The sequence below is a fragment of the Poromitra crassiceps genome (genome assembly GCF_964638095.1).
Source record: "Poromitra crassiceps genome assembly, chromosome: 2".
In the NCBI taxonomy this organism is placed as follows: domain Eukaryota; kingdom Metazoa; phylum Chordata; class Actinopteri; order Beryciformes; family Melamphaidae; genus Poromitra; species Poromitra crassiceps.
The window spans coordinates 39,806,478-39,833,680 of record NC_139624.1 but is presented as its reverse complement, the minus strand read 5'-3'; the positions used below and the strand labels follow the sequence as shown (position 1 = coordinate 39,833,680).

The 27,203-nt window shown below is 44.3% G+C and overlaps 1 protein-coding gene across 1 annotated transcript in view; it reads left to right on the top strand.

Annotated features, from left to right (window-relative positions):
* The window catches only part of snd1 (staphylococcal nuclease and tudor domain containing 1), a 400,387-nt gene that overhangs the window by 6,495 nt on the left and 366,689 nt on the right, over positions 1-27,203 (top strand). Inside the window, exons 4-9 of the mRNA XM_083657501.1 lie at positions 4,159-4,240; positions 17,690-17,850; positions 22,094-22,185; positions 24,126-24,284; positions 26,009-26,115; positions 27,098-27,188. Coding sequence (XP_083513627.1) covers positions 4,159-4,240; positions 17,690-17,850; positions 22,094-22,185; positions 24,126-24,284; positions 26,009-26,115; positions 27,098-27,188 — 692 coding nt within the window. The remainder of the gene's footprint in view (positions 1-4,158; positions 4,241-17,689; positions 17,851-22,093; positions 22,186-24,125; positions 24,285-26,008; positions 26,116-27,097; positions 27,189-27,203) is intronic.

Below are 27,203 nucleotides of genomic sequence, written 5' to 3'. Positions count from 1 at the left end.
TCAATCCAAAGTTATATCATATCACTTTGATCAGTTTCTCATTTATTTTATGTTTGTGTATGCATGATTACAAACATAAAATGAATGAGAACCTGATTCCACCTCTTTGCAGAAAGAACATTAAGGGTAAACATAAACTCTAAACCTGTGAATGAATTAATTGCATGGATAATATCTGTGTAAATTTCAATTATATTGTACTGTGTATGACGGATGTTTAATGTTGTTTAAAAAAAACTTGCCTGCAAATTCATTCATACGTTCCTCCTCCAGAAACACTCGAATTTCCTCCCTGAGCTCAAAGACTCGCGACAACACTTTCCCTCGGGAGAGCCACCGAGCTTCACTGTGAAACAGCACAGCTGAATGTTCAGCTCCCATCTCCTCACATAGTGCAGAAAACAGTCGTGCTTTCAGGGGTCTTGTTTTTATGAAATTGACCACGCTGACAACATCAGTCAAAACGTTGTTTAGTTCAGGGCTCATCTGTCTTGCTGCCAGCGCTTCTCTGTGTATTATACAGTGCGTCCATTGCGTATTTGGGGAGACCCTCTTTATCAGCGCCTGCAAGCCCTTCCTTTTCCCTGCCATAGTCTGCGCACCATCCGTGCAAAAACCCACACAGTTCTCCCATTTCAGCCCGTGTTCTGTCAGGTAACTGTCCAGAAGCTTAAATAGCTCTTCAGCTGTTGCTCTGCTTGTAACGTACTTGCAAAACAGCAAATCCTCACTCAGTGACTCCGACGTGACAAAGCGAACATAGGCGATAAGCAAGCAGTCTTTATTGCTGTCCGTAGCCTCGTCCACTTGTAAGGCGAAACGTGTGTCTGTCAGTTTTTCTGTGAGTTGTTCCTCGAGGTCATTTGAAATGTCACATATACGTTTTGCAATTGTGTCATTGGACAGCGGGATAGTCTTCAATTTTGCAGCGCTGGTCTCATCCAGCATAGTTGACACCATATCGATAGCTGCTGGGAGTATGAGCTCCTCAGCGATGGTGTGCGGCTTCTTGCACTGTGCAATTCTGTATGCGACCTTGTATGACGCTAGTTGTGCTTTGCTGTTCACTGATGCCACTTTTACAAACCGATTTTCCTGCTTGCGGTATTCACCGAGTTTCCTCTGAAAGAACCCGAGTGGCTTATTGACAAAAGTGGGGTGTATTGTCTCCAAGTGTCTTTTTAATTTGTTAGGCTTCATGCTGTCCGCTGCCAGAGTTTTCAGACAGAGAGCACAGACTGGTCTCTCCTCGTCTCCTACCGCATTGACTGTGAATCCCAGAGCAAGATAGGCGTCATCATATTTTCGTCTCGGTTGTTTTTGTTGACTGCCGCCGTCCGACTCCTTGTTTGTCCCTGCCAAATGTCTCTTCATTGTGCACTAATCTAAAACACTAAAACAGCCTCCAGTCTGTCTGATGATTTGAATGGGTCACTACAGAAGCGCGGGGTTTGTTTATTTCCTCACGGGGAAAAGAAGTCCGACCTCAAAATGGGCTAAAACATTGGTTCCGCGGATTTCACCCGCGCCCCACCTGTAATACCACTGCGCCCCACACTTTAAGATACACTGGTATAGGGGGAGAGGAGGTTGGTGAGATATGGGGGGGTCAGTTGGTGAAGAGCTTTGTATGTGATACAAGGATTTTGTAGGTGATCCGGGAGGAGACGGGAAGCCAGTGGAGTTGTTTTAGGACTGGGGTATTGTCTATCTGGGGAAAGGTGAGTGTACCACCACCTCTCCATCCACAAATAGGCATGGTCTATCTGGGGAAAGGTGAGTGGACCACCACCTCTCCATCCACAAATAGGCATGGTCTATCTGGGGAAAGGTTAATGGACGACCACCTCTCCATCCACAAATAGGCATGGTCTATCTGGGGAAAGGTGAGTGGACCACCACCTCTCCATCCACAAATAGGCATGGTCTATCTGGGGAAAGGTTAGTGGACCACCACCTCTCCATCCACAAATAGGCATGGTCTACCTGGTGAAAGGTTAGTGGACCACCACCTCTCCATCCACAAATAGGCATGGTCTATTTGGGGAAAGGTGAGTGGACCACCACCTCTCCATCCATAAATAGGCATCGTCTATCTGGGGAAAGGTTAGTGGACCACCACCTCTCCATCCACAAATAGGCATGGTCTATCTGGGGAAAGGTGAGTGGACCACCACCTCTCCATCCACAAATAGGCATGGTCTATCTGGGGAAAGGTGAGTGGACCACCACCTCTCCATCCACAAATAGGCATGGTCTATCTGGGGAAAGGTGAGTGGACCACCACCTCTCCATCCACACTTCTGTGGGCATCCGAATGAAGCCAAACTATTTCGGTGAGTAAAACATAATATTTTAAGCTGGAAATGAGGACCGTGGTGTAAAAAACCGAAATTCTCCTTTAACTCAATCACAGGGTCAGAGAGCCAGAAATTTAGAACTACACTTGCTAAACATAAACCACATAAATCAAGAAAAATAATGAGTCACTGTAGAGCTCTCTAACCACTTTTACACAGAGATCCCGCAATATCACCATTAGGAAAGGCTGCAAATGAGCCAGCGAGAGGTCTTCTCACTAGACACTTACATTAAAATGTAATTAACTGATTAACCAACAATGCGTTCTGTGCATCATTTCTGCGGTGGAACTCACATAGGCTACTGTAGGCGAAATAATTTTTATACCAGCAGAGAAGGTAACGTTACTTCACAGAAATGGTGATGCAAAGAAGCGGTCAAAACGTGAAATGTGGGATTGAGCGGACACACACACACGGACACACACACACACACACACACACACACACACACACACACACACACACACACACACACACACACACACACACACACACACACACGGAGAGCACTTTAGGGTGAGCTGAACTGGCGCGGTGGATTTGATACGTTCCCATTTACAGTGGAGCGAGCGAGTCGTCAATTCAAGAAATAAGGATCTATTGTAGGATCTATTGTAGGATCTATTGTAGGCTATATTGTGATGCCGTTCTCAAATCAGCTCAGCTCGAGTAGCCTGCATTGTCAATGTTGCACATGAAATGAGGTTGCAGTGCGAGGCGAAAGTGAAACTCACCAGGGCACTCACACGACAAATCTGACTGTTTAGAAGAAGCTGCTGAGGTTCATGCAGCAGAGCCAATAACTTGGAGGATTTGCTTTATAAGGACATGATGCAGATAAACGTGGTGAACTGTGAGGGATTTCGTGAGCTACTGAACTACATTGAGAACCAGGCTGTCACGTGCGTCCCCCCAAAGCACAAGCCGCGCTGTTTTATTTTATTTGATCGGTATGCAGCGTTATGATTAACCGATTGACCGTTAAGGGCTTCAACTAACGTTAATGCATGAAATTCCCACCCTACTTCTCACAAGTCGTTAAGCTTATGTCCATTAATTTAATTCATGTCAACATTTCGCTGGGTTAGCCTTTTACACAGACATCGATTTGGGGCTGCTACTACCTCCACTCCCGGAACGAAATGGCAGATCAAAATGATCCCCCATTCCGTATTTGTGACTTTTATACAGGAGGCGAGGCTCATTACACCCCCAACGATCGCAGCTTTCACAGGCTGTGTAAAAGGGGCTTCTTTCTCTCTGGGTACATCCCATTTCTCTCTAGAGTGCCTAAGTCACACCCTCTTCCTGGTTCGGCATGGGAAGGGTTTTTGTTCCCCATTCATTTCCTAAAATCCTAATAAGAGTTTTACTAGGACAAGCCAAGCGATTCACATATATACAGAACATTTCACTTTCACCTTTATTTTTTAAGTTTTGGTCTGACTGAAATGTTTTGAAGAAAAATATGTGTAATATCTGGAGTAGGCTATATAAAAATGCTATCCCAATAAACACAAATTAGCTAAAAGGTGTCTGTTCATAAGGCCTGAGTGGGTCAATTTACATGAATAATGCTAATTTCATTATGAACCAAAATAGGTGACTTCCAAAGTTTAGTCAACTATTGTGGGTTGGGCCTAGTCAGTCAGTGTTTTTCTTACAACTGTAGTAATATTGGACAAAGTAAAAAATGCCTTTTTTGGTTCCATTTCTCCAAATGATTTGACATCTGATTTCTGTGTTGCTTGTGTTTTTGATCATTTCTGTGTGTCCCCCTCCCTTCTCTCTCTAGACACAACAGGCGAGAACCTTGCTGAGTCTCTGGTGAATGAGGGCCTTGCCAACGTCCGCAGGGAAGGAATCAGAGGGAACAAGTAAGCTACTAGTCTGCTACGATACCTCTAGTCTGTGTTTGCATGAATGGTGCATGTGCTGGTCCAATGGATGCCCTATTCAGATCCCAGTGCATAGTATCCTGTTATCAGGTTGCTCTGAGTGGCTTGTAGCACATCTACGTTCACTCAGCTACAGTAGTACAGTAGCATCCACTCTGCTGTGCTACTGTCCAGTGGCCACTTTGAACTATCTGATTCTTAGCGGTAATGCCATGGTGTGCTGCAGTGATATAAAAGACAATAATAACACTAAGGACATTTTCCAGATTTGTAATTGTGCTGGCATCTGGTGCAAAATTTAAACTTTAGAATTATTACAGACAACAGTTGCACACAAATAGGAGTCCATCAGCGCTTGACCACAGTTGTGTAAATTCCAGTAAGAAATTCACATGCACCATTAATCTTCCACATTGACATGCCTCTGACTTCAGCAGCGTCTGATTAGACAATAATGATGTCATAGATGATTCCCCCCCAAAGCTGCTTGTTCAGTCAGCAGGGTTTAATTTGAGTGGACTCCTCCCTGCCTCATCTAAATTCAGCGGCTACCTTGCTGCTTAGTGAGTTTGCAGTCGTATACTTTGTTTCACTAAGTTGGGAGATCAGAACACTGATGGCAACATGGTGTAATCTTCTGCTTGCTTAAGCTTAGAACAGTACCACACTGTTAACTCTGTGGGGAGATCTCAATACGTCCTCAATTGGTGGACTGAGGAGAATTGAGATGGAGCCTTGGTGTCCCAGATGGTGGCAGTATTACCCTGCTTTAACAGTGATGTCCCACTGAACCCTTTCCTGCCACATTACCCTTATGCAGTAATCACCCTTAAACACACTTGCACATCTAGCTATATGATAAGACTATACCCCCCCAGTGGCAGTATTTGCACATTACACGCATTACAGGCAATTTGACTCATGCTGTTACATTTGTTTCTTCCAACATGAACGGAGATGATGTGAATATTTTGCCACTAATGACCCATTTCCAGCGTTGGGTGCAATGGGCCAGAACAGGCGCTAATGTAAATGATGCTTTAAGTATATGCGGGCATCATTTGGCCAAAGGGGAGGGCCATTACTCAGTGAGACTTAAAGCCTTAGTTTTTCCCTCTGTGCATTGGCCTCCCATATCCATTAGTCTGACTGGCTACATTGATCACACTAACCATAGTGTGATGATGTTAATTATGGGGGTGATGATAACGATGATGGCTTCGGACGGAGGGGTCGGACACGTGTTCAGAAGCCGACCGTGGCTCGGAAAGCGGCCAGCCAATTCACACATCCTAGAGCTGGGCCCATTGCCCATTCTCAGCAGTGCACCGGAGCAGGCTGGGCCACAGTTGTTTGGGGCTGCTTTTCATTGACTACTACAACTCAACATACAACATGGACAGAACAGACACGCCCCTTGTCCATTTCTCCAAGTTAGATTGAACGTTCACTTCTGTCCTTAAGTATGTTACACTTTCTGCCTGGATAATATCTTATAATGATAAGATATGTTATACGTCGGATATGTTTTTCTAGATATGCATATCCTGTGTATAGGCTATAATGCACACATGGGCAAAATGCGGCCCGCGGGCCGGATGCAGCCCGCGGGCGCCACCTAATCTTTATGACTAAAAGACTACATTGAAGTAGAAATTTAAATAACTCAAATAACTCATTGGTTTTGGATTTATTTAGCTTCAAGACTGCATTTTTGTTCGTGTGACCCTCAACACAGGCTTTGATCATCCCGGGACACTTACTGATACTTATGCTTAAATTAACCCACTCATATTCTGATTTATTTCAAGAAAAACATTTCAGCTAGTGGAAATTCTAATTGGCTGGTAACTAGGGGTCCACCGATCGATCGACACGCAATCTGTATCGGCCGATTTTGACCTCAAATATATATATGATCTGCTGCTGCAGATATTTCTTTATTGTCGCCGATTGCATAGCCGATCATGCTGCACGTGAGAAACATGAGGCAGCCCATTTTCATGTCTTCAATGTCTATCGTTTAACTTTCATATTGTGCTCTAACGTTTATATCATTGTGTTGCAAAGCACACGCTTTGCTTTCGTCAGTGTACTCACCTCCACACACCACACCAGACTGTCAACACACCCCTTGCGTCTTTGAATCACACACATCAGCTGGTGATTAGAGCAGCAGACTCAGCAGAGAGAAGTTACCTCCAGTCCTCCCGCCTACCGAGGCATTTGCATGCTGTTAAGTCCGTGTTTGATCCATATTTGCGTGTATCCTCCTAATGTTAATAGCTCCGGTTAGCGTTAGCCGCTTTAGCTTAATCGATAAAATAGTTTACTTGGGTCGAAGTTATTTTCTTGTGTAACAGGGAAATCCCGGAAAATTGAGTATTTTTGTTGAGTGAACTGAACTGCATTGAACTGGTAACATGGAAATCCCGAAGTGGAACGATTTTTGTTCTTTTATAAACTGAACTGAGGGAACTGGACTGAACTACTAGCCATTTAGTTCAACACAGTCTTGTGCTCCAATTATCTCACACACAAAAAATCATGTTGGCGGTTTCCTTTAGCCTACACAGTATAAAATATTGATGTAGAAAAAAAGAAAATGTGCTGCACTTTCAATTTGATGCATGAAATGTAGGCCTATATGTAAAATGGACACTGTTCTATAATAGACTGCTATAGCTGCTTACAAAATAAATAAATTAAAATATATATATATATATATATCGGTGATCGGTAATCGGTGATCGGTCGATGATCGGTTGGGCAGATATTTCTCATAGGTGATCGGCAATCGGTGATCGGTGGCAAAAAACGTGATCGGTGCACCCCTACTGGTAACTTTAAAATCTAGCAGCCATATTGGCAGGTGGTCAAAAAAGTTAATTTCAAGCCCTGAGAGCAGGTGGTGACATAGGAGTGAGTGAGAAAAGGATCAAATATTGGTGGTTAAGACTGAATAATGACATCACAACTGGTAATTTAAAATGAGTTATTCCTCTAAACCTGGCTTCAAATGCACCACATTTTTCACGCTGGCGCCGTTCGGCCCTCAGCAAAACCTGGTAGCGAGGACATTTTTTGTGGCCCTCTCTATCATCAAAGTTACCCATCCATGGGTTACGGCATGACAATATTTGTTCGGCCCCCGGCAACAATCTGGGTTTCTCATGTGGCCCCCCATGAAAAATAATTGCCCACCCCTGCTCTAATGCGTAGATTGTACTTTTTAAGTCCAGCAAAACAAGGAAATATGGGACATGATCTTGTATTTTGAATGCTGTCCTCGTCGCTTTTACGCAAAGATCCCCCCCCAGTGTAGTCATTTTCATATTGTTCAAATGATCCCCGTCTTCAAGCAAATTAGTTCTCTTAGAAGTGGGACATTGAGACAGAAGTAGTGAATAAGTTATTGCACTATATAGACCGCAGCTTTGCTAAATACAGTACATACCCTAGTCTGGAATCATTCTCAAATCAACATGCATTTCAGTTTCACTTCTGCGCTCTGTTCCGCCCTAGTCTACTTTTCACTTGTAGGCAAACAAGCACACAAGTCATCAGCTGACTGGAACAAAGCTTGCAGGTTGCTTTCATGTGAAAGCAGAAGTATAAACGCCTGTGGTACCGCATGTTTTCCTCACACTAATTGGACACGTTGTTTGGAGCAACCTGCCTTGTTTCTTGCACTTTGCTAAATCATTTCTCATCAAGGTTCAAGTGAAACTGAAGAATATGGATTTCCTTGTGACTTAAAATGATCATCTTGACTAACATTGTTCTGCTGAATGTTGAGATCAGATATTCATTCATTAAAGATTATAGGGATCAAGCACTTTGTGTCTTGTAACAAGCGGTTGTTGTTGAAAATATGATCATTTTCAATAAATATTACAGGCCTATACAGCAGATTTGCTGATTTACTGGAGAGTTTGTTGTTGTTGTACGACTTTGAGTTTCACATTCACTTGCTCAGTCAGGAAAAGAGCGGTTGACCTTGATGTTGGGGGTTACGCAGACTGAAACGTACTTTACTTTCCATCCCATTCCCTCTCACTCACTTTATCCAACTCACTCCTTGACTGTCACTCAGCTACACTGCTTTTCCTCAAAACAACCTCTGTTCATCCACCAAGAGGGCCAGAGAGTTTGTCAGATTTGTTGGGAGTTTGCTTTCCTTGAAATTAAAATCAGACGGGGTAATTGTTTATATAACGCTATGCTACATGGACGCAAACTGTGGCTCATAACCCCCCATTGCTCTTTACTCGTGCCCCAGTGGAGTCCTGGTGAAGGTGTGTTTGTGTGTGGAGGGGTGAGCGGTGCCGATATGGGGCTCTGTGGACCCTAGGAAGGGAACCTGTTGAGTCAAGCACACTGGGGAACTAGCCTGGCAACCAGCTCCAATGAATCCTTCATTAGGGTCTGAACACAAGCCTATCCACCACTGATTCTGTGATGTATTTTTCAGCCCCAACTGATTGGTTGCTGTCTGTGTCAATCATCAAACTACTTTGATGATTCTGCGCCAAAGAACTTACATTGATAAGAACTGAACGTAATACCTTGTTCCACCGCACCGATTATAACACTGCCGCAGCCTAATGACAGCAGTGTTGTTCTCTCTGTTTGTCTGCTCTCACTTTGTTAAACTCTTTGTCTAGTCCAGAGCTGAACTACTGGAAACAGTTACTGGAAATAAATAGCTGTCATGAGTGTCTCCTCGCATCGATATAAATATCAACAACTAGCCAACAGATATCAAAGCTGGTGGGCTTTATGGAAACAGCGTGACTCAAACTGCTTGATAGCTTTTCCTGCCACATAACTAACGTGCTAACAGCTAGCCTAGCTATTAACATACAGGTGTGTTGTTGCAGCGCTCTGTAATGGGTTATCAGTAACGTTAGCTTCATTATTAACACTTTCAGTGCCACGGCCCTTGGGCAAAAGGTTGCTTGCTGTGCCACATAGGCCGCAATGCATTTTAAAACAGTCATATAATTTCTTTAATAATTACTATGTAAACACTGAACACGCACAAATAACGATGAGACTCTCTTCTATCACCTGCAAAAAAAAGTTTATTGATCCCATTTTCCGTTCTTTAGTTATGAGCCGGAGAAGATAGCTTGATTGAACGAAAAACAGAGCTTTTTTTCTACGAGCTGAGATAATGAGCCTTTTGTGAAATTAAACATTTCAAGCACATCACTGACTCTGAAGCTAATTTTCTGATGTAGTCACACCTCAAAAATAATTTCCTTCAATAAAACAGTGAAGGCAAGGGAATTTTGTTTGGAAGAATAATATTTTTAGCTGAAACCAGCAGCGCTGGCGCCTGCATGCGCTGCTGGTTGCAGCTTCTTGCTGATCTTTTGCTGCTGGTGGGCATCGGATATTCTGGCTTGCGTTTGCCAACCCTGTCCTGCTGTCTGGGTCTGTGTTGTGTACTTGGCTCTGCGTGCCCACCTCCCCCCCTCCTCCTCCCCCCTTCCCGTTGTGGGAGGAGTGTCTCTCTGCCCTGCTGTTTTCTCTGCCTGTGCTCAGCACTGAAAAAGTCCGCTAGATCCTGCTTTTTTACAGCCGCGTGTACCAGCTCCCATGCTTCAAGTTGAGAATAATAACAAATCCACGGCTGATCATGCAAATGGGTGTTGCAGCCGACACGGAGGCTGTTGCAGCGGACAACGAGGTGCTCAATTGTGATAGCAGATTGGCTGCTGCAGGGGCACAGCTAAACGTTGCTTCAATGAAGCAGCTGCATACGGACGGATGCGATGCGATTTCCTGCTTTTCCCCAACGACATGGGGACTTCTTCTGTGTGTTTCACTCCACGTTCTCTCATCTGGAGAGCGCTGTCGCCACCTAAGGGTTCTGTAAAATAGGTTAGACACATTCAATACCTCTGATACTGTAAGAGGCGATGTAAGAGGCATAGATCGACACCCCCCCGTCAAAAAAAAAAATTCAAGTTATTGACGCCATTTGGCGTCGCTGGCACTCTACGGTAAATTTCTAATGACGCCATATGGCGTCGCTGGCACTGAATGTGTTAATAAGGTCCCGCCACCTACATCGACCAGCCAATCAGGTGTCCCGGACAATATCTGTCCTGAATATTGGCAGGGGATGCGCGTGGGTCCACACCATATGAAGAGTGCTGACAACTGTGATTCATAGTTTTTTCACCGTGACCTCCACTCTATGCCTGTCTGTCTCTCTGCCCATAGGTTTGTTTAGTGTGCGTGTGCATGTTGTCAAAGAGGTTTCATTTGCGTTTGTCATTTTCATCGCTGTTCATTGTAATGAGCAGAGCACAATGGGAGGTCCTTATGCTTTGTTCACACCATACGCCAAAGCCAGGCTGAAGCCATGCTGAAGCTGAGTGATGCTGAGTGCCACGCTAAAGCGGTCACACCAGAAACAAAAAAACAAAAAATAGAACAGAAGCTGACGCTATCGGTTCAGCGTAGCTTTAGCGTGGCTTCGGCGTAGCGTGCGGCTGGTGTGAATGGACTCATGTCATGTTATGACAGCGATGGATGATGAATGTCAGGTGAAGAAAAAAGACTGAAGTGTGTAATGGTGCAATGAGACGTATGCAGAAAAAAGATGTCGCCTACAGCATGTTCAAATATAATGGAATTGGAAAGGTTTTTTTGCCCTCCTCTCCCAGTTGGCTGGTTCACTGTTGGACCATTTTATCCCCCCCAACAATATCTGTTTTCATTTGAGAGCTGGAAGGAGTTGCTGCCCTAAAAATGCCTATTTGGAGATGTGGAGAGGGAGTCACTATTAGGGGTGGGAATCGCGGAGTAACTCACGATACGATATGGTCACGATACTTAGCCCTCGATAACGATATTATCACGATACAGCGATTCTGCGATAAGCGATATATTGGAAGAAATTTGATCTACGATACATCACGATATCTGTGTAACTGAAGAGGAAAAAATACCCCTAAAAGGCAAAAAGCAGGTATTATGCGTTTATTAGCAGAATTGACATGACTGATTGACATCACTCACTCACGTCATGTTGTCACAATACTAGAATTTCAACCTCGATAGGCTATCAATACCCAGGAAATAGCTACTCTATACCATTTTCAATACCACAGAGGAAAAATTATAACAAGAGGCTTTTTTATTATTAAAACATGAGAACAATGGCATATATTCACAATATATATATTTTAATTGTCTTAAGTAGTGGGGGCAGGGGGTTCCAGTTTCCATGTTTTGTGTAGGCTACAATTTCCTCTAAAGCCTCCCTCAAGCTGCTGCTCCCAGTAGCCATTATGCTCAAGAGATCAGCCCAACACAGTCCAAACACCAGCTCTGGATGTCCAGGACTCAGTTATAAATTATTACAGGGTAAAGTTACTACCATCAGTGTGCTTCCGTCTCTGCTGCTCCAAAGCAAAGCAGTGGTCCAGTTGGAACAGAGGTCTCTACACGGTGTAAACAGGCCTGATCCATAATAATAATAATAATAATAATAAATGTGCATAAATACTCTCCTACATCCTCATTTATCTCCTTTGTTTCTTGTGACTTGCATTTATTTTCGTTGCTGTTCAAATACTGTTGATAGGGTGAGAGGGTAGGCTCAGGCTGTGAGTGTTCAGGTCAGTTGTTACAGGATGACTTTCCTCAGCTTCAGTCTGGGACTATAAGAGAAACATCACACTTGTCAGGCGCAAAATCATTTTGAATCTTGTTAAATAAAAATGTTATTATCCGGGCAAGCCGGTAGCAGCTAGCTCTATGTAACGTTATTTGGAATATCTTAGCAAACGGCGGCTAAATGTGGCTAAACGGCTAATTCTGAGGTAACGTTATCTTAACATTTATGTAATGTGCTTCATTAAAGTTGAAACGGGAGCTTACCTCTTGAAATTCCTTATAGAGACCAAAACTGGTCACGGAGGATCTGCTGCCATGTTGACAAAGCTCTTTCATTGGGGAAATGCACACTGTTTTGCTAGCAACAACAAGAGCACAGAGAGGAGGGAGGTGGGGCTGAGCTCAGCTCAGCTGCAGCGGTGCCGGGGTGTGTGTGGAGGACGCAGTGTGGAAGTGCTGCTGGTATTGATAAACTCGATACTGTAGCAAAGGACTATTGTATCTGTTTAAAATGTTTAGTATCGACTACAGAAGTATCAATATTTTTGACAACCCTATATGCAGTTGTGACTCTGTTTATCAAAATGGCTGCGGGGAATCAGTTTCAAGATTCTGTTTATTTTATTAAAATATCGATACTTGGTGCCAGTGTATCGATAACGTATCGCAAGTGGAAATACCGTGATATCGTACACTCTGCCTCCAAATATCAAGTTATTTCTATAGATCTCTCACTATTCTAGCTCAGCAAGCCAGAAACAGTTTCTATTCAATTTGAAGTTTGTAGCTAAATAGAATCAGTATGAAGAGGGAAGAGAAGTTGACAAGTTGACAGTGTTTTGGGCATGAGTCCAAAACCCCAATTAGGAACACAGTCAACTTGTGTGTGTGTGTGGCTTTTTAATTGAGACCCAATTGTTGCCTATCAGAACCGTCCGGACAGTTTATTTCAGCCACCCCTTCTTTTTCTTCAAGCGGCAAGATATAAAAAACTCAATTTGTACGCTCTTGATTTCCACAAAGCTCCAGCCACACCATCGCCACTCCCCTATCCATCAGTCAGTCTTTGCTTCTTGACAGAACAAGAGCCAGTTTGAATTGAGTTCCTCATTTGAAGTTCTGAATCATTAAAATCGTACAAGGACTACCCAAAAACCATTAGCCTGTACTTTTTAGAGAGCCAGCGTGGAATTAATTGTGGTGTTTGTAGCCAGCCAGCTGCATGGTTGTTTTGAAGGAGCTGTCAAATACTGTTATTGTGTCTTCAAAAATGTCTCAGATAACATATTTCTTTGAAGCTGTAGCAATGTGGTTATCAACTGGACCACAGCTACCATAGCAGTGCAGTGGCAATGTGGGGAAACATCACTGTATCCAGGAATCATTACAACAAGGCTGAGGCCATTCACCCATAGCAAAACGTAGGCATTAAGCAAACAATGTAGCATTTATAACAATGAAAACAAACATTAATAGGTGCTTGCACATGTAGTAGTAGTAGTAATAATAATAATAATAATAATAATAATAATATTATTATAATATTATTATAATATTATTATTATTAATATATATACGGTATATATATTGTAACGGATTGTGTATCCGCCAAGGAACGGAGAGTTGTAGTTGGTACAGGTTCTTTAAGCTCCTAGCAGCTAGCTTCACAGCTAGCTCTACACACAGCAACCGTCTCAGCTCGCTCGCAGAACTAGACTGACATCCGGCCCGCGGCCGCTGGTCCTATATACCCCCTTCCCCCTAGGAACACACCCACACACATTAGTTCCTAGCTGCAATCTAGACACTTCTATTGCACATCACATTACAGGTAATACCTGGATTACCTGGAACGCTACATACTCCCCGCCCAACAATAATGTCGCTTCCACGCGACATGCACAACCCACACACATCTCATATCCCCCCTGTACCAAAACACAGCACCCCACAACATTTTTCCATCACCACATCAATTTCCCCACATAGTCTCTTATCTTTTTAGCACACTTCTCAATTTCCGTTCCACCACCACCATTTGCATTTCTTTTCATTTCTTCCTCTTTCCCCATTCCTCTAAATTCAACCCACATTTCAATTCTCTTTTTACACACATTTCAATTGAACTCAAACCCATTTACGTTTTCCCTCTTTTCTTTACACTCATTTTCAATTCAACCCACATATCATTTCAGTTCAACATTTGACCCCAACATTTACCTTATTTCTCTTTTCTTCTTCACACATTCATTTAAACCAACATTTCCATCCCCCCTTCTACAGCTTCTGTCCCACCTGAAGCACATTACATTCGACACAGCTAAGGCAGTAGTCCTCTACGTCTCCCTTCATCTGTACCCAGTAGAAAACTCGACAAAGGCGGCTGAGTGTTTCTTCAGGCCCTCGATGCCCCTGACCCCTGCGGCCCCTGTGCGCCCCCCTGTGCGCCAGTCCCCGCAGGCAGCTGGGCACCACCACGACGCTGCCACTCTTCCCACGCCCATCCAACCCCAGAATCCCCGACTCCCTCACCCTCAGGTCCGGAAACAACTCCCACAGTGGTACTTGAACACATGCACATCTCCTCCAGGCGAGGCCGGCATCCGGCCGCCACCCACCTGCGCACCGGTCCAACGCTAGCGTCCTCTGCCTGTCTGCGTATCCACTCCTCCAGATCGACATCCTCCATAGTCACGTTCTCATCCTCCAGGTCTTGCACTTGCTCGTCCTCCCGTCCCGCTCCCCCAGGGGGCGGCGTGTTGAGGGCAGCAGGGCAAACACCACCGGCGTCGATCTCCACCTCGGCTCTTTGCAGTGCAACCGTGGGGGGTGTGTAGCGGTTAGGCTGGGCCGGTTCCCCCGGCGGTAACCCCCCAGGCTCACCCGCAGGCTCGAGTGTCGCTTCCCCGACTGCCACAGCATTGCAGGTGATGTCTCCCGCTTCCCTCGGGCTGTTCACTGCTCCGCTACTCCGCTGCTCCTCTGCCTGTTGCTCCGGCTGCTCCCCCGGCTGTGTGTCTCTTCCAGCGTTCACACTCTTAGTGCAGTCTCTGGCTAAATGCTGAGGCGAACGGCACGTCCAACAAAGTCTCACCTGTCCGCCGCCTGCACGTCTCTCCTCTCCCGCTGTTCTCCAGTCCCCGACAGCTTCTTGACACTCTCTGGCTATGTGTCCCGATCCACCGCATGCCCAGCAGGCTCCCTGCTGTCCCCAGTACCTTTGCTCCGCATACCCGGTCCGTCTCCCGGGACCGCCTCGGCACCACCTCGCCACGTGGCCCGGCTCTCCACAGGTCCAACACAGTCTTGCGGCTCCTCCGGCCGTTCTCCACACTGCGCTCCCTCTGTGCTCAACTCGTCCACACGCCGCCCGACTTCCCGCAGCGCCTGCCACAGCTCCATTGCCCAGGCAGGAATCGCCTCCGCCAGCCATCTGACCTCTCTCAACAAACGGGCTTCCATGCCCGCCAGCACCGAGCCGATTCCCGTCGTCAGCTCCTCTTTTCTCCCGTTCACCGATGGCCATTCTTCCTCGCGCACCATCACACGTGGCGCCCCTAGCAGCTAGCTCACACAGCTAGCTTGCTACCGCTAGGTCGCTCGAGCCTTTGATCTCCAACTTTTCCTCTGCCGTTCCTCCTCACTCTCTCCCCTCTCGACCGAATCAGAGGCGCTACCGCTTCACTTGCTGACACCAATGTAACGGATCGTGTATCCGCCAAGGAACGGAGAGTTGTAGTTGGTACAGGTTCTTTATTTACAGGCTCATTCAGCTCCTAGCAGCTAGCTTCACAGCTAGCTCTACACACAGCAACCGTCTCAGCTCGCTCGCAGAACTAGACTGACATCCGGCCCGCGGCCGCTGGTCCTATATACCCCCTTCCCCCTAGGAACACACCCACACACATTAGTTCCTAGCTGCAATCTAGACACTTCTATTGCACATCACATTACAGGTAATACCTGGATTACCTGGAACGCTACATAATATTAAAGCAGCTACGAGCAAGATTTTCGATTGTTATTAAACAGTATAATTACAATATTGATGCATCACATCTTACCTATAATAGTAGCTGAGACCAAAACCGTGTGAATCGGAGCTTGCTCTCTTGATGATTATAGAGTCTGTGTCTGTCTAACCTCGCGTCACCAGGGGGCTCTCTCTCTCTATCTGTCTACCGGCGGGCCGGATAAACCCGGAAGTGAAACGAAACGGTTCACGGCATCTGCCTGCCTTCCGCCATTTCGCTCTGCCTAGCAACAGACCATAAACAAGGAGAACGCCATGCAGGGGCTTGCTACTCTCGCGAACATCTCTCGTTATATTCTAACAGTTTTTTTTTTAAAGTAATTTTGTTATTTTGTGGTTATGGCCGAAGTGGCTGCCGCAAACCTTTTCATTTCACTTCCTGATCTGCCCCGGCCACAGACAGAGACAAAACTGGCCGATTCACTCAGGGTTCAAGCGAGACTACTCTGCGTTGGTCTAGTCTCCTATTAGAGGTAAGATGTGATGCATCGATATTAAATTTAGACTGTTTAATAACAATCGAAAATCTTGCTCGTAGCTGCTTCAATAATAATAGTATATATATATATATATATATATATAAGAACCCCACCTCAATAGGCATAGTCATGTAGTCCAAAACACAAACAAACACAAAAGCAAATATAAAGTAAGCAACGTAATCAAGCAAAAGAATAACATAAATAAAATAATGAGATGAGAGTGTGTGCTCGCATGCTTAGGTATAATTGTGGGTGAGTGTATAACATGAGCGTGCAATAATAATTATAATAATAATAAAATAATAATTAGTTTTGTTTCATATTTCTTTTACCAAGAATATTAAAAGCATGGCTTTATTTTGATACAGTCTGAACCTGACTCATGTAGAAGAGGCTCTGAGCAGCCCATGTTTTCATACAGGCTGCATCAAAGCAATTAAAGAATGTAAGACCAGGCCATGTGAAAACGAACAAGTGGTGGGACTCTTAAAAATCAAAACTATTTTAATAAGACTTGTTAGATGTGTTATTTATCCCCTTCAAACTGGTGTGAAATTAATTGAGACTTGTTGTCAGGCCAAACTAGCTTCTTGTTCTTTTTAAGGGGGTTGCCAAACTGCGTCTTGAGCTCAAAGACCCTCTGATCTTCACCACGGCTGTTAACAATCTGGTTATCAGCAACGCTTTCACTCAAGCTATCACAGCAGTGTTCTAACAACAGTGCTCATTAATCTCTTCACTCCCCAAGGCTACTGACAAGCCGCCCCTCAAACTTGCCATGCAGCAACATCAACTTTACTCAATAAAAAATGAACAGAAGCCCATGTTGCATGATATTTCATGACGGATAGCCTCATTTTAGTCAACACAATCATGTTGCCATGGTGATTTCTTTGTTTCTTTTCTATATTAAAGCAGTTAAATGTCATTTGAAATGTGTCAATCTGTTCATCATGATATTGAAACATGATGGATTCAGCTGCTGCTGGCTATAGTCATATGACAGGTGTTGGTGTACAGATGTAGGTAAATGGGCCTAGAGGAGGCAGTGGCCTGGAAAGAGAGTGAAAATATTTGAGCTGAGTTCCCCCTCACCCTTTGTTTTCAACACAGTAGCAGAGCTAGCAATAATGCTGTATAGATCTTGGTTTTTACATATTGGTTTTTATCACATCTACATCTGTTCTGGGATTGAAAGGTTTTTGTAGCCTTGCCTCTTATCGTGTCTCAAACTTGTGTGTGTGTCTCTCTCTCTCTCTCTCTCTCTCTCTCCAGTCCAGACCAGGCCAGACTCTGTGACTTGGAGGACCAGGCCAAAGCTTCCAAGAAGGGCATGTGGAGCGAGGGTGGCGGCGCACACACCATCCGCGACCTCAAGTACACCATCGAGAATCCCCGCAACTTCGTTGACTCCATGCACCAGAAACCTGTCAATGGTAACGGGGTTAGGGGGGCATGCATGGACACACTCAGCCAGAGCAAGCTGGAAGCACGCACGCAGTCACGCACGTGCACACACACACACACACACACACACACACACACACACACACACACACAGGGCCCGAAATTAACTTTTTGACCCACCGGCCAGTGGCGGGTAGATGGAAAAAATCTACCCGCCAAGCATATTTCTTACCGGCCAAAAAAAAAAACGCATTTTTGTGTCACATATATCCATATATATCAATTTTTTTCAGTACATTTCAAGTAGATTGATTGATTGATTGATTGAATACTTTATTGAATCAACGAACATGAGAAATACAGGGTACAACCATATCATTAGAGACAAAAGGAATAAAACACAACAAAGCCCGAGGGCTTATTTCCATTGTGGTCCTTAGAGTGAGGCAAAATGGAATGAATGAGTGTGTGCGTGTATGAGCGCGTGTGTGCGCGAGGGACATTCAACACTACAGGACATAACAAGCACTTAACACATGGAAATAATTTAACGACTTCTAAGGCAAAAATAAATAACATGTGTACTAAAACCACCTATATACACAAATCTGCACATACCAAAAATATATACAAGAGATCTTAAAAGAAATTACCTGTATATGCAGGAATATCTAGTATAAATATAATATACAATATACAATATATAATATTATATATTATATAATATATAATACAAACAAGAGAAACTAAAAGAAATTACAATTCTGGAATAAAAACATTACGACCCCTTTTCTGCAAAAAGGGCCAACCTTAGGGGCCGTTCTGTAGCCACTGTTTTAAGGTGGACTTAAACGTGAGTTTGGACCCAAGAGTTTTAATATTTTCGGGGAGGCTGTTCCACAGGATCGCTGCTGAGTATAAAAAAGTACATTTACCTGTTAAACTTTTAAATTAAAAAAAAAGATAAGGTATTACGTTGAAGAATACACACTTAAATAAGAGGGCAGAGTAAAATTTGAAGCAAATTATTTTAATATATTGATTGATGATTGATTAATCAATAGCCTACATGTCAAGTCAATCTTATCAATACATGTCAAGTCAATCTTGAGCTTAAATTGTTGCAAAAAAAAACAACGCAACTAAAAGTAATAACTGCGACAGTCTCAGTGCAGACAGCACACAACTTGGGCTACACACCTTTCTCTCCCACTCCACACCTGGCACCTGCGTTAGCTCTCCTGCACTCGTTCTTGGCTCCGCTTCGGCTTTATTGGTGGTAAGCATTTTGATTCATCTCCTCATCATACTCGCTCAATGAATCAATCGCTCGGCAACAAGCGCGAGCGATTGATTCATTGATTGATTCGCCCGATGTAGGCTGTCAATTTAGCAGAGGTTAAAAGAGCTTCTTACCTCCGCTAAATTGACGACTGCATTCCATTCCACTCCAGTCATGTTTGGTAGCCTATACGGACGGCAGAGCCAGAATGAAACAGTCTCACAAAGCACTCGTGCCAGCTGCGCAGCAAAACACACATAACTATTATCTCCTCATATATACTGTATCATACGAGTGTCGGCAGCAAGTGCGAGCGATTGATTCATTCATTTATTGATTCGCCCGACGTTAGGCTGTCACGCAATTGACACTGCTACGGGAGAGAATGAAACAGCCTCAGGAAGCACTCGTGTAACTACTTAAAGCTAGATTATAATACTTATACTACTGCGCTGAACGCACTAACGTTAAACTAACCTTACGCTCCCTTGTATATTGGCTGGGATCAGCGCTCCGCAGCACACTCCCAGGCCAGCGTTTAACAGTGGGAAAAATACGCTAGGTGGACACAGGCCGGCTACACACAGTTTTAATATTACATGACGACTATTTTGCGACCCGCCACGTGGCGGACAGATGCCAAATCTAACACGCCAAAGCAAAAATATGCCCGCCATTGGCGGGTGGCGGGCTCTAATTTCGGGCCCTGCACACACACACACACACACACACACACACACACACACACACACACACACACACACACACACACACACACAGGCATATAAAAACACAAGGTATGGTTCTCAAACTTGTTTACGTCAAGGACCCCTAAACTGGCACAAATTAGACCACGGACCTCCATTTGATGAGATTTCATCACATCATCTGACATGATTTTTTGCTTTTAGATGTTTTATTACAGAAAGTTTATGAAAACCCATGACCAAAATATTCATACTTCTGTCATTGTGTTACGTATGGATGGAATTATAGTGAAAATAAACTATTTCCCTTTTTGGTGGGGACCCCCTGGAACCCCTTGGGGTCCCCGGACCCCACTTTGAGAACAACTGACATAAGCTTCTATTTTCCCCCACAAAAGCCCAATTTGCAGGCTGAGAGAAAATCCACCATTTTGGCTTGTGAGGCTTTGCTCTCAATATCCACTTCACGGCACGTAATGGCAGCCAGTCTCATCCTTCACCGGCTCCTTCCACCAGTCTCTCATGTCTGGCCTAGCCCAAGTGTAATGCACCACTCCATTCACTTCAGGTTAACAGCGGCTCAGCTCACTTCACTAGCCTTTAATTGAATGGGAAAATTAACAGGGGACGGCTTTTTCATTCTTTTATTTCTTGTTCTTACCATTCACGGGAGACAGTCAGGCTTGTTTGAAAATTGGAGGCTGCGATCCAGCCGAAGCGCTGTAAATGTGCCCTGCATTGAGTTTCTGCGGTCTAGAACTGGAATACCAATTTTCCTCTCTCATCGGCTCCTGCCTCTGCCTATTCCCCCAGACACAAGCGCATGCACGCATGCATGCATGCACGCACGCAACTAATACACAGTTACACACACAAAACCATGCAGCAAATATACACACACAAAACCACACAGCTAATACACACACAAAACCACACAGCTAATACACACACAAAACCACACAGCTAATACACACACAAAACCACACAGCTAATACACACAAAACCACGCAGCAAATATACACACACAAAACCACGCAGCAAATATACACACACAAAACCACGCAGCAAATATACACACACAAAACCACGCAGCAAATATACACACACAAAACCAAGCAGCAAATATACACACACAAAACCACGCAGCAAATATACACACACAAAACCACACAGCTGATACACACACAAAACCACACAGCTAATACACACACAAAACCACACAGCTAATACACACAAAACCACACAGCAAATACACACACAACACCACACACTAATACACACACACAAAACCATGCAGCAAATATACACACACACAACCACGCAGCTAATACACACACACAAAACCACACAGCTAATACACACAGAGAAAAGAACAACAAAGTGCACAGCGAGCCCATCCTCAAAACACAATTTAGGTCTGAAATGTGTTTCACATTGCTGTCTCACTTCCTGTCTCCATTCTTTGAGGTATTTTAGAGGTCAGAGGCAGCAATCAAAATGGATGTGTTTTTGGAAGGGAAAAGACTTTGTATTACCTCAAAAGCTTTCCAAATAAATAAACGTCGCCTCAAGGCTTGCATCACGTTTCATGCAGTCTTGTCAAAACATCAAGTGGAGATGCACACTCTGGCGAGGAGGCTGTGACCCCCCCCCCCCCCCCCCCCCCCTGGGGAGGGGCGCTTTAACAAGGCACCTGACTCTCAGTGCTCAGTGGACTGTGGCTGTATTCAGCAGCTGTCAACGTTTGTAACTGTGTGAGTGGGAAGCAGAGCATTGCTGAAAAATGGAATACATGCTGATTAGTCAATCTTCCCAGGACAGATCAAGTTTAAATTAAATTAATTTCAACATTCAATGGTCTGACCTATCATTGGGGCTGCTTTCCTGAATACATCAGCAAATGGATTGTATCTTGGACAAATTGTATTTCTATCATCAGCTTATATTTTTCCAGGCCAACCAGTCACTTGAGCAAATATATAGTAATTTGGGTACGCAGGTAAGCATAAGATAACTGTGTCTAGACCTGAGGGCTCAATGCCTCAGGCTGCCATCAACTCAAGTGGCTAACAGTCACATGCTGAAATAAAAAGGGGCAATTTATTGGGCCGGGATCTGGACAAAGACAGAATTCTAGTGGGTCCAAACTCCAAACTGAAGCGATTAGTATTGAAGTGAAGGCAACTCACCTAGCGTGTTGTAGAATTTGTATGGTTAGTAATTCAACACACACTTCTCTCCCTCCCACCCACTCTACTCTCTCTTCTCCCTCTTCCCCCACAGCCGTCATTGAGCATGTGCGTGACGGGAGTGTCGTGCGCGCCCTGCTCCTCCCCGACTACTACCTGGTCACCGTCATGCTGTCTGGAGTTAAGGTAAACTCCATTCTCACATGCCATTTACAGATGCATTGCAAATGTTAGTGTGTTGAACTGATCTTTTCTCTTAGTTTACAGACTGCAAAAAACAACAACAAACCCCGCCCCAAACAAACGGCAAGTAGGGATGACCTTAACATGAACAAAAATAAGTCTGCAAAAAAATATAATCATCATCATAAATGGGTGAATAAAAACATGCACATACATGGATAAACAGATCTAGCTCAATTTAGCTCCTATTAAGACAGCATTTCCAAACTTGAAAGCCTTTTTCTCCCCGTCATAAAAACTAATAAAGTGCTTGGGGAGTACCGGGGCCACTCAACTCTCCTTAAATAATAAAAAGGTTGGAATTTAAACAATAAGGCCACAATAAGGTGTTCTAGCAGTGTTATATCCTCTCCACTAAATTTGCCCATCCATCTTTTTCACTGAGCCCAGCGTTGCCAATGGACTCAAGATTACTCATCTGTTTCATCTGCCTCTTGAAGATATTACATCCTTTTTGAAGGTGTTTCTTCTTTGTCTCGCTGTTAAACAGCTTATCTGCTGGTCGTCCCTCTCCTTTTAGATCTCTCTGCTGTTTTGTCGCACTTGTATACAAGAAAATATGTACAGGAAGATGACATTGGTTTATAGGGGATCACAGAAGCGCAATGAGAAGGCACAGATTGTATCAAACAATTCTCCACAAGATAGACAAATAGCAATAGGACTTGACAAATTAAATGACTTGAGACTGGACATGGAAGTCAAAGACTCATTACTTGACTTGAGACATGATGACTCGAATGACTCGTTTGTGTTAATCAGTTAAAGTAATATTACATATAAAATAGTAACATGTTCAATGTTGCCAAGTGTCTGTGTAATGTTATCCAGTAGGCAAGCGGACACTGGGGGGTACGGTGGTGCAGTGGTCAGTGCTGTCGCCTCACAGCTCGAAGGTCCTGGGTTCGATTCCCACCTGGGACGCTGTGGGTGCTGGAGTTGTGACCCCCCCATATCTTCAGTGCCTACTGCCCAGGTGGGCTATCTCGTCGAAAGGGCCTGTGTGGAACCCCAGGGGGTTCCTCCGTACATAACCCCCCACAAAAAACATGCAGAAGATAGTCATCCGACCAGTGACGACAACATCTGAAGTTGGTCCAATGATGGTCCAATGAAGGTTCCCGGGCGCTGGAAAGAAATAGCGACCACTGCTCCTGGCCTGCCCCCTGGAGGAAAGGACAAGCCTGGATGGGTCAAATGCAGAGGACATATTTCACCGGCCACCGTCGGCATGAGTGTGTGTAGTGGCCGCATGCATGTGTTGTAGTGTTCGTGTGACAATAAAAGACTGGCTGCCGTCTGAAATCGAACGGCATTGTCATGATTGATGACTGGCTGTCAGTCAAGCTCCTCGTTATGGTAACAGTCAAGCTTCTCTACCTGACAATTTCTTTATGCCTCCACCGGCGATAGCCATGGCCGGAGGTATTATGTTTTCGGGTTGTCCGTACGTCTGTCCCATGCTCGTTAACGAGATATCTGAGGAACTTGAGTGAATTTCCTAAATTGGATTTCCTGAAATTTGGCTCAAACGTCCACTCGGACTCGAGGATGAACTGATTTAGATTTTGGTGGTCAAAGCTCAAAGTTCAAGATCACGGTGACCTCACGACCGCCCGTTCCATCTCCTTAACGCATTATCTCAGGAACGCCTTGAGGGAATTTCTTCAAATGTAGCTGGCCTCTGGCATCTCCAGCACCTCCCGTCGTTGCTGTTGGGAATCGGTCTACTCACCAGTAGTTTGTCTCTTTCAACGGTAACAGCTTTGTAAATAAGAGATTAGACGGGGTAACCGCCAGTGATCCAATTTAACGTCCGATGAAGTGTTTGCGTAACACTTGGTGATTGTGTCTGTATTCATGTGTGTTTCTCTCCTCTCCAGTGCCCGTCGTTCAAACGGGAGGCGGACGGTTCAGAGAGCCCGGAGTCATTTGCGGCAGAGGCCAAGTTCTTCACGGAGTCCCGTCTACTCCAGAGAGACGTTCAGATCATCCTAGAGAGCTGCCCGAACCAGATCATACTGGGCACCATCCTACACCCTGTGAGTTACAGAAGTCTGTGCCATAAGGGTGTCTGGTCAGGTGGTTAAGATCTTGCACGTTTCCCCACTAACCTTGGAGGAAATCCTGTCAGAGCCTCCTCACCTGTATCTAATTTCTTGCTACGTTCCTATGGTCTCTAAATAAAACAATTAAATGCAAAAAAGGGGAGTAGATTGATGGCTCACAGAAGTGGCAGAGCCTGTGTTAAAAATAAATACAAATGTATCTTTCTGGGGGGGTGGAATCGAATGGATGCTAGGCTAGCACATGTGGCTAACGTTAGTATGCTCGGTAACACCGGAGGATACGTTCACGGTGGCTTCGATGTGCCCCATGGCTTGGAGGGGAGTCAATCAGCGAGGATGTTGGGCTGAGTAGTAGGTCCTGAAAATGTATTTTATTCCAGCTCCCTGGTTGTAATGTTAGGTTACTACTAAACAGGCCTAGGGAGCTAGCATTAGCGGCTAATGCTAGCCCCGGCATTGCCTAACGTTATATAACAACCATCGCTGGAGAATAATACATATCTTTTCAGAATTTTACTCACTTTTCTCCAAGCCATCTGCATTTTTGTTAGGTTTCTGTAACATTCTGTGTCTTCTCCCTTGGCAAACGAAGTAAACACAAGCACCCACCCTGCCTGCTGGAGCTGGGGACCACAACAGCTAACCAACACGGTCGTAATGGATCTAAAACTCTAAAATCACTAACTAACCTGCCAAAAACTATAAATCCACACAACTATAACATTTCCACGAAAAAAATATATGCCACTAACAGCACAATCTAGCTATCCACCTTATTTCGAGATGCCATGATGCCTTACGTGAAATATGGGTGCTTCTTCCGGTGTAATCCTCCAAGCCCCCCCCCCCCCCCCCCCCCCCTCCATTACGTTGCTGACAGGCTGACACAGACACAACATACTGTAGCCCGTAGATCTCTGTGAAGTGAGCAACAATCTCCCACAGTTTGACTGCCAGTTTAGCGATTTTAACCCTAAACCTCCGTAGCGTGTCCAACTTGGCAAAAATCTCGTCGATAAATATCCAGAGTTGTTCAAAGAGCAACAGAAATAGCGGATGTGATAGATGAAATTATTACATTCCCTCAAATGAGTTGTCAAACGAGTGTATTTATTGTGACAAGCAACTTTTTTTCTCAGAGGAAATGCGCAAGCTGCAACAATCAGTCACATCCTAAACTGGACCTGGCACCCATAATTATTTTACAGTCGGGCATTCAAAAATAAGGTGGATAGCCACTCGACTCAATCACGCTAGGCTCAACTGCAACATCAAGATGGTTGCTGTGAAAAGGGCCTATACACTCCTCACAGCGGTCGCTTTGGGGGTGTGAGGGGGGTTCTAGGTGATGTACCGATCTCAGGTAATCCTATCACCTAGAAACTGTTGGAAGGATTAAAAGAAACTCGACTGGAAAAAGTACGTTTTAACCACTAGAGGGCAGTCTTGCTTCACGAAAATTATAAAGTATGTAAAATTCAGACAGTTTCCTCTAAATGTAGAGATTTTGACCAGAATGCGTCACCAACACTACTGAAAAGCCATATACATTGGTTTTACGGTTTAGTTACCCTTTAAGTATATTAGGTAAGGTATTCCTATTCCATGACAAGCAAAACAGTGACTCAAGCTCACTGTCCCACTGCTACTGCTTGTAACTGTAGATTGTAACTGTGCCTGTTGTGTGTGTGTTTCAGAATGGTAACATTACAGAGCTGCTGCTGAAGGAAGGCTTCGCCCGCTGCGTTGACTGGTCCATGGCCGTCTACACCCAGGGAGCTGAGAAACTACGAGCCGCGGAACGGTACGCATCTACACACATACAGCTCAACAACTCCAACAACATTTGAGAAATGTGTCAAAATATTGTCGTTAAGGCCTAATACACTTAACAGTCATTGTCATTAGCCAGGAGCAAGGGCAAAAATGCCCCCAAGAAATCTCAGAATGCCCCTAAAAATAGTTTGATTATTTTATTTTCATTAAATTAATTTATTTCCATTTCCATTTCTAACACACACTCAGCAGCTTGTTGCAAGAAGAAGAAGACGACAAAGAGAACACTCACACAAACAGCGCTGTTGTTCACGCTACGCTTTAGAAACTTTATGCACTAATCACAATTTAAAGTGCCCCCAAAATGTTGTAAATACCCCCAGCTTTTAGACAGGGGGGCAAAAGTTGCCCCCAAAATATTGTTTTAATTTCCTACACTGGTAAAAATATACATTTTATGTAGTCTGAGACCAAGTCATATATTCTACTTTTTATAAAGAATGCATTTTCAGCTGTAGAATGTAGTAGTCCAGCAGACATAATATATCAGCAGACAGATCTAGTCAGGAAATGAAGATCAACATTTGAAATGGTGGCGCCCAGTGTGTACATTACATTTACAAGCTCTGGAAATCTGTCCGGTGATTTGTAAAAGATATGAGGTATAATACAGAAAAGAATTGTGCAAATGTAATACAATTTTATACATGTATAATTGTATACAAATGAATGCTAGCATTAGTTCAGTACAGAACAATTTCACGCTATTTGATTATGGAATTTTATTGTGATATTCATGCTTCACTCAAAGCCAACAAGCAGTTTGCAGTAATGACTGTGGACTACAGTACTCCTTTTTTGATTAACCATTAGCATTTTAATTGGCTTTTGTAGCATTTTCCAACTGAATGGGTCTTTTTTGGTCACCTGATTAAGCTCTTAATTTCATAACAACTGACTGATGTTGTTGAGGATCATTAGTGATGATGATGTGATCTGTCCTTGTCCAGATCTGCAAAAGAGCGCAAGGTTCGCATCTGGAAGGACTACGTGGCGCCCACAGCCAACCTGGACCAGAAGGACAGACTGTTCGTAGCCAAGGTGAGAGCCTGAAGC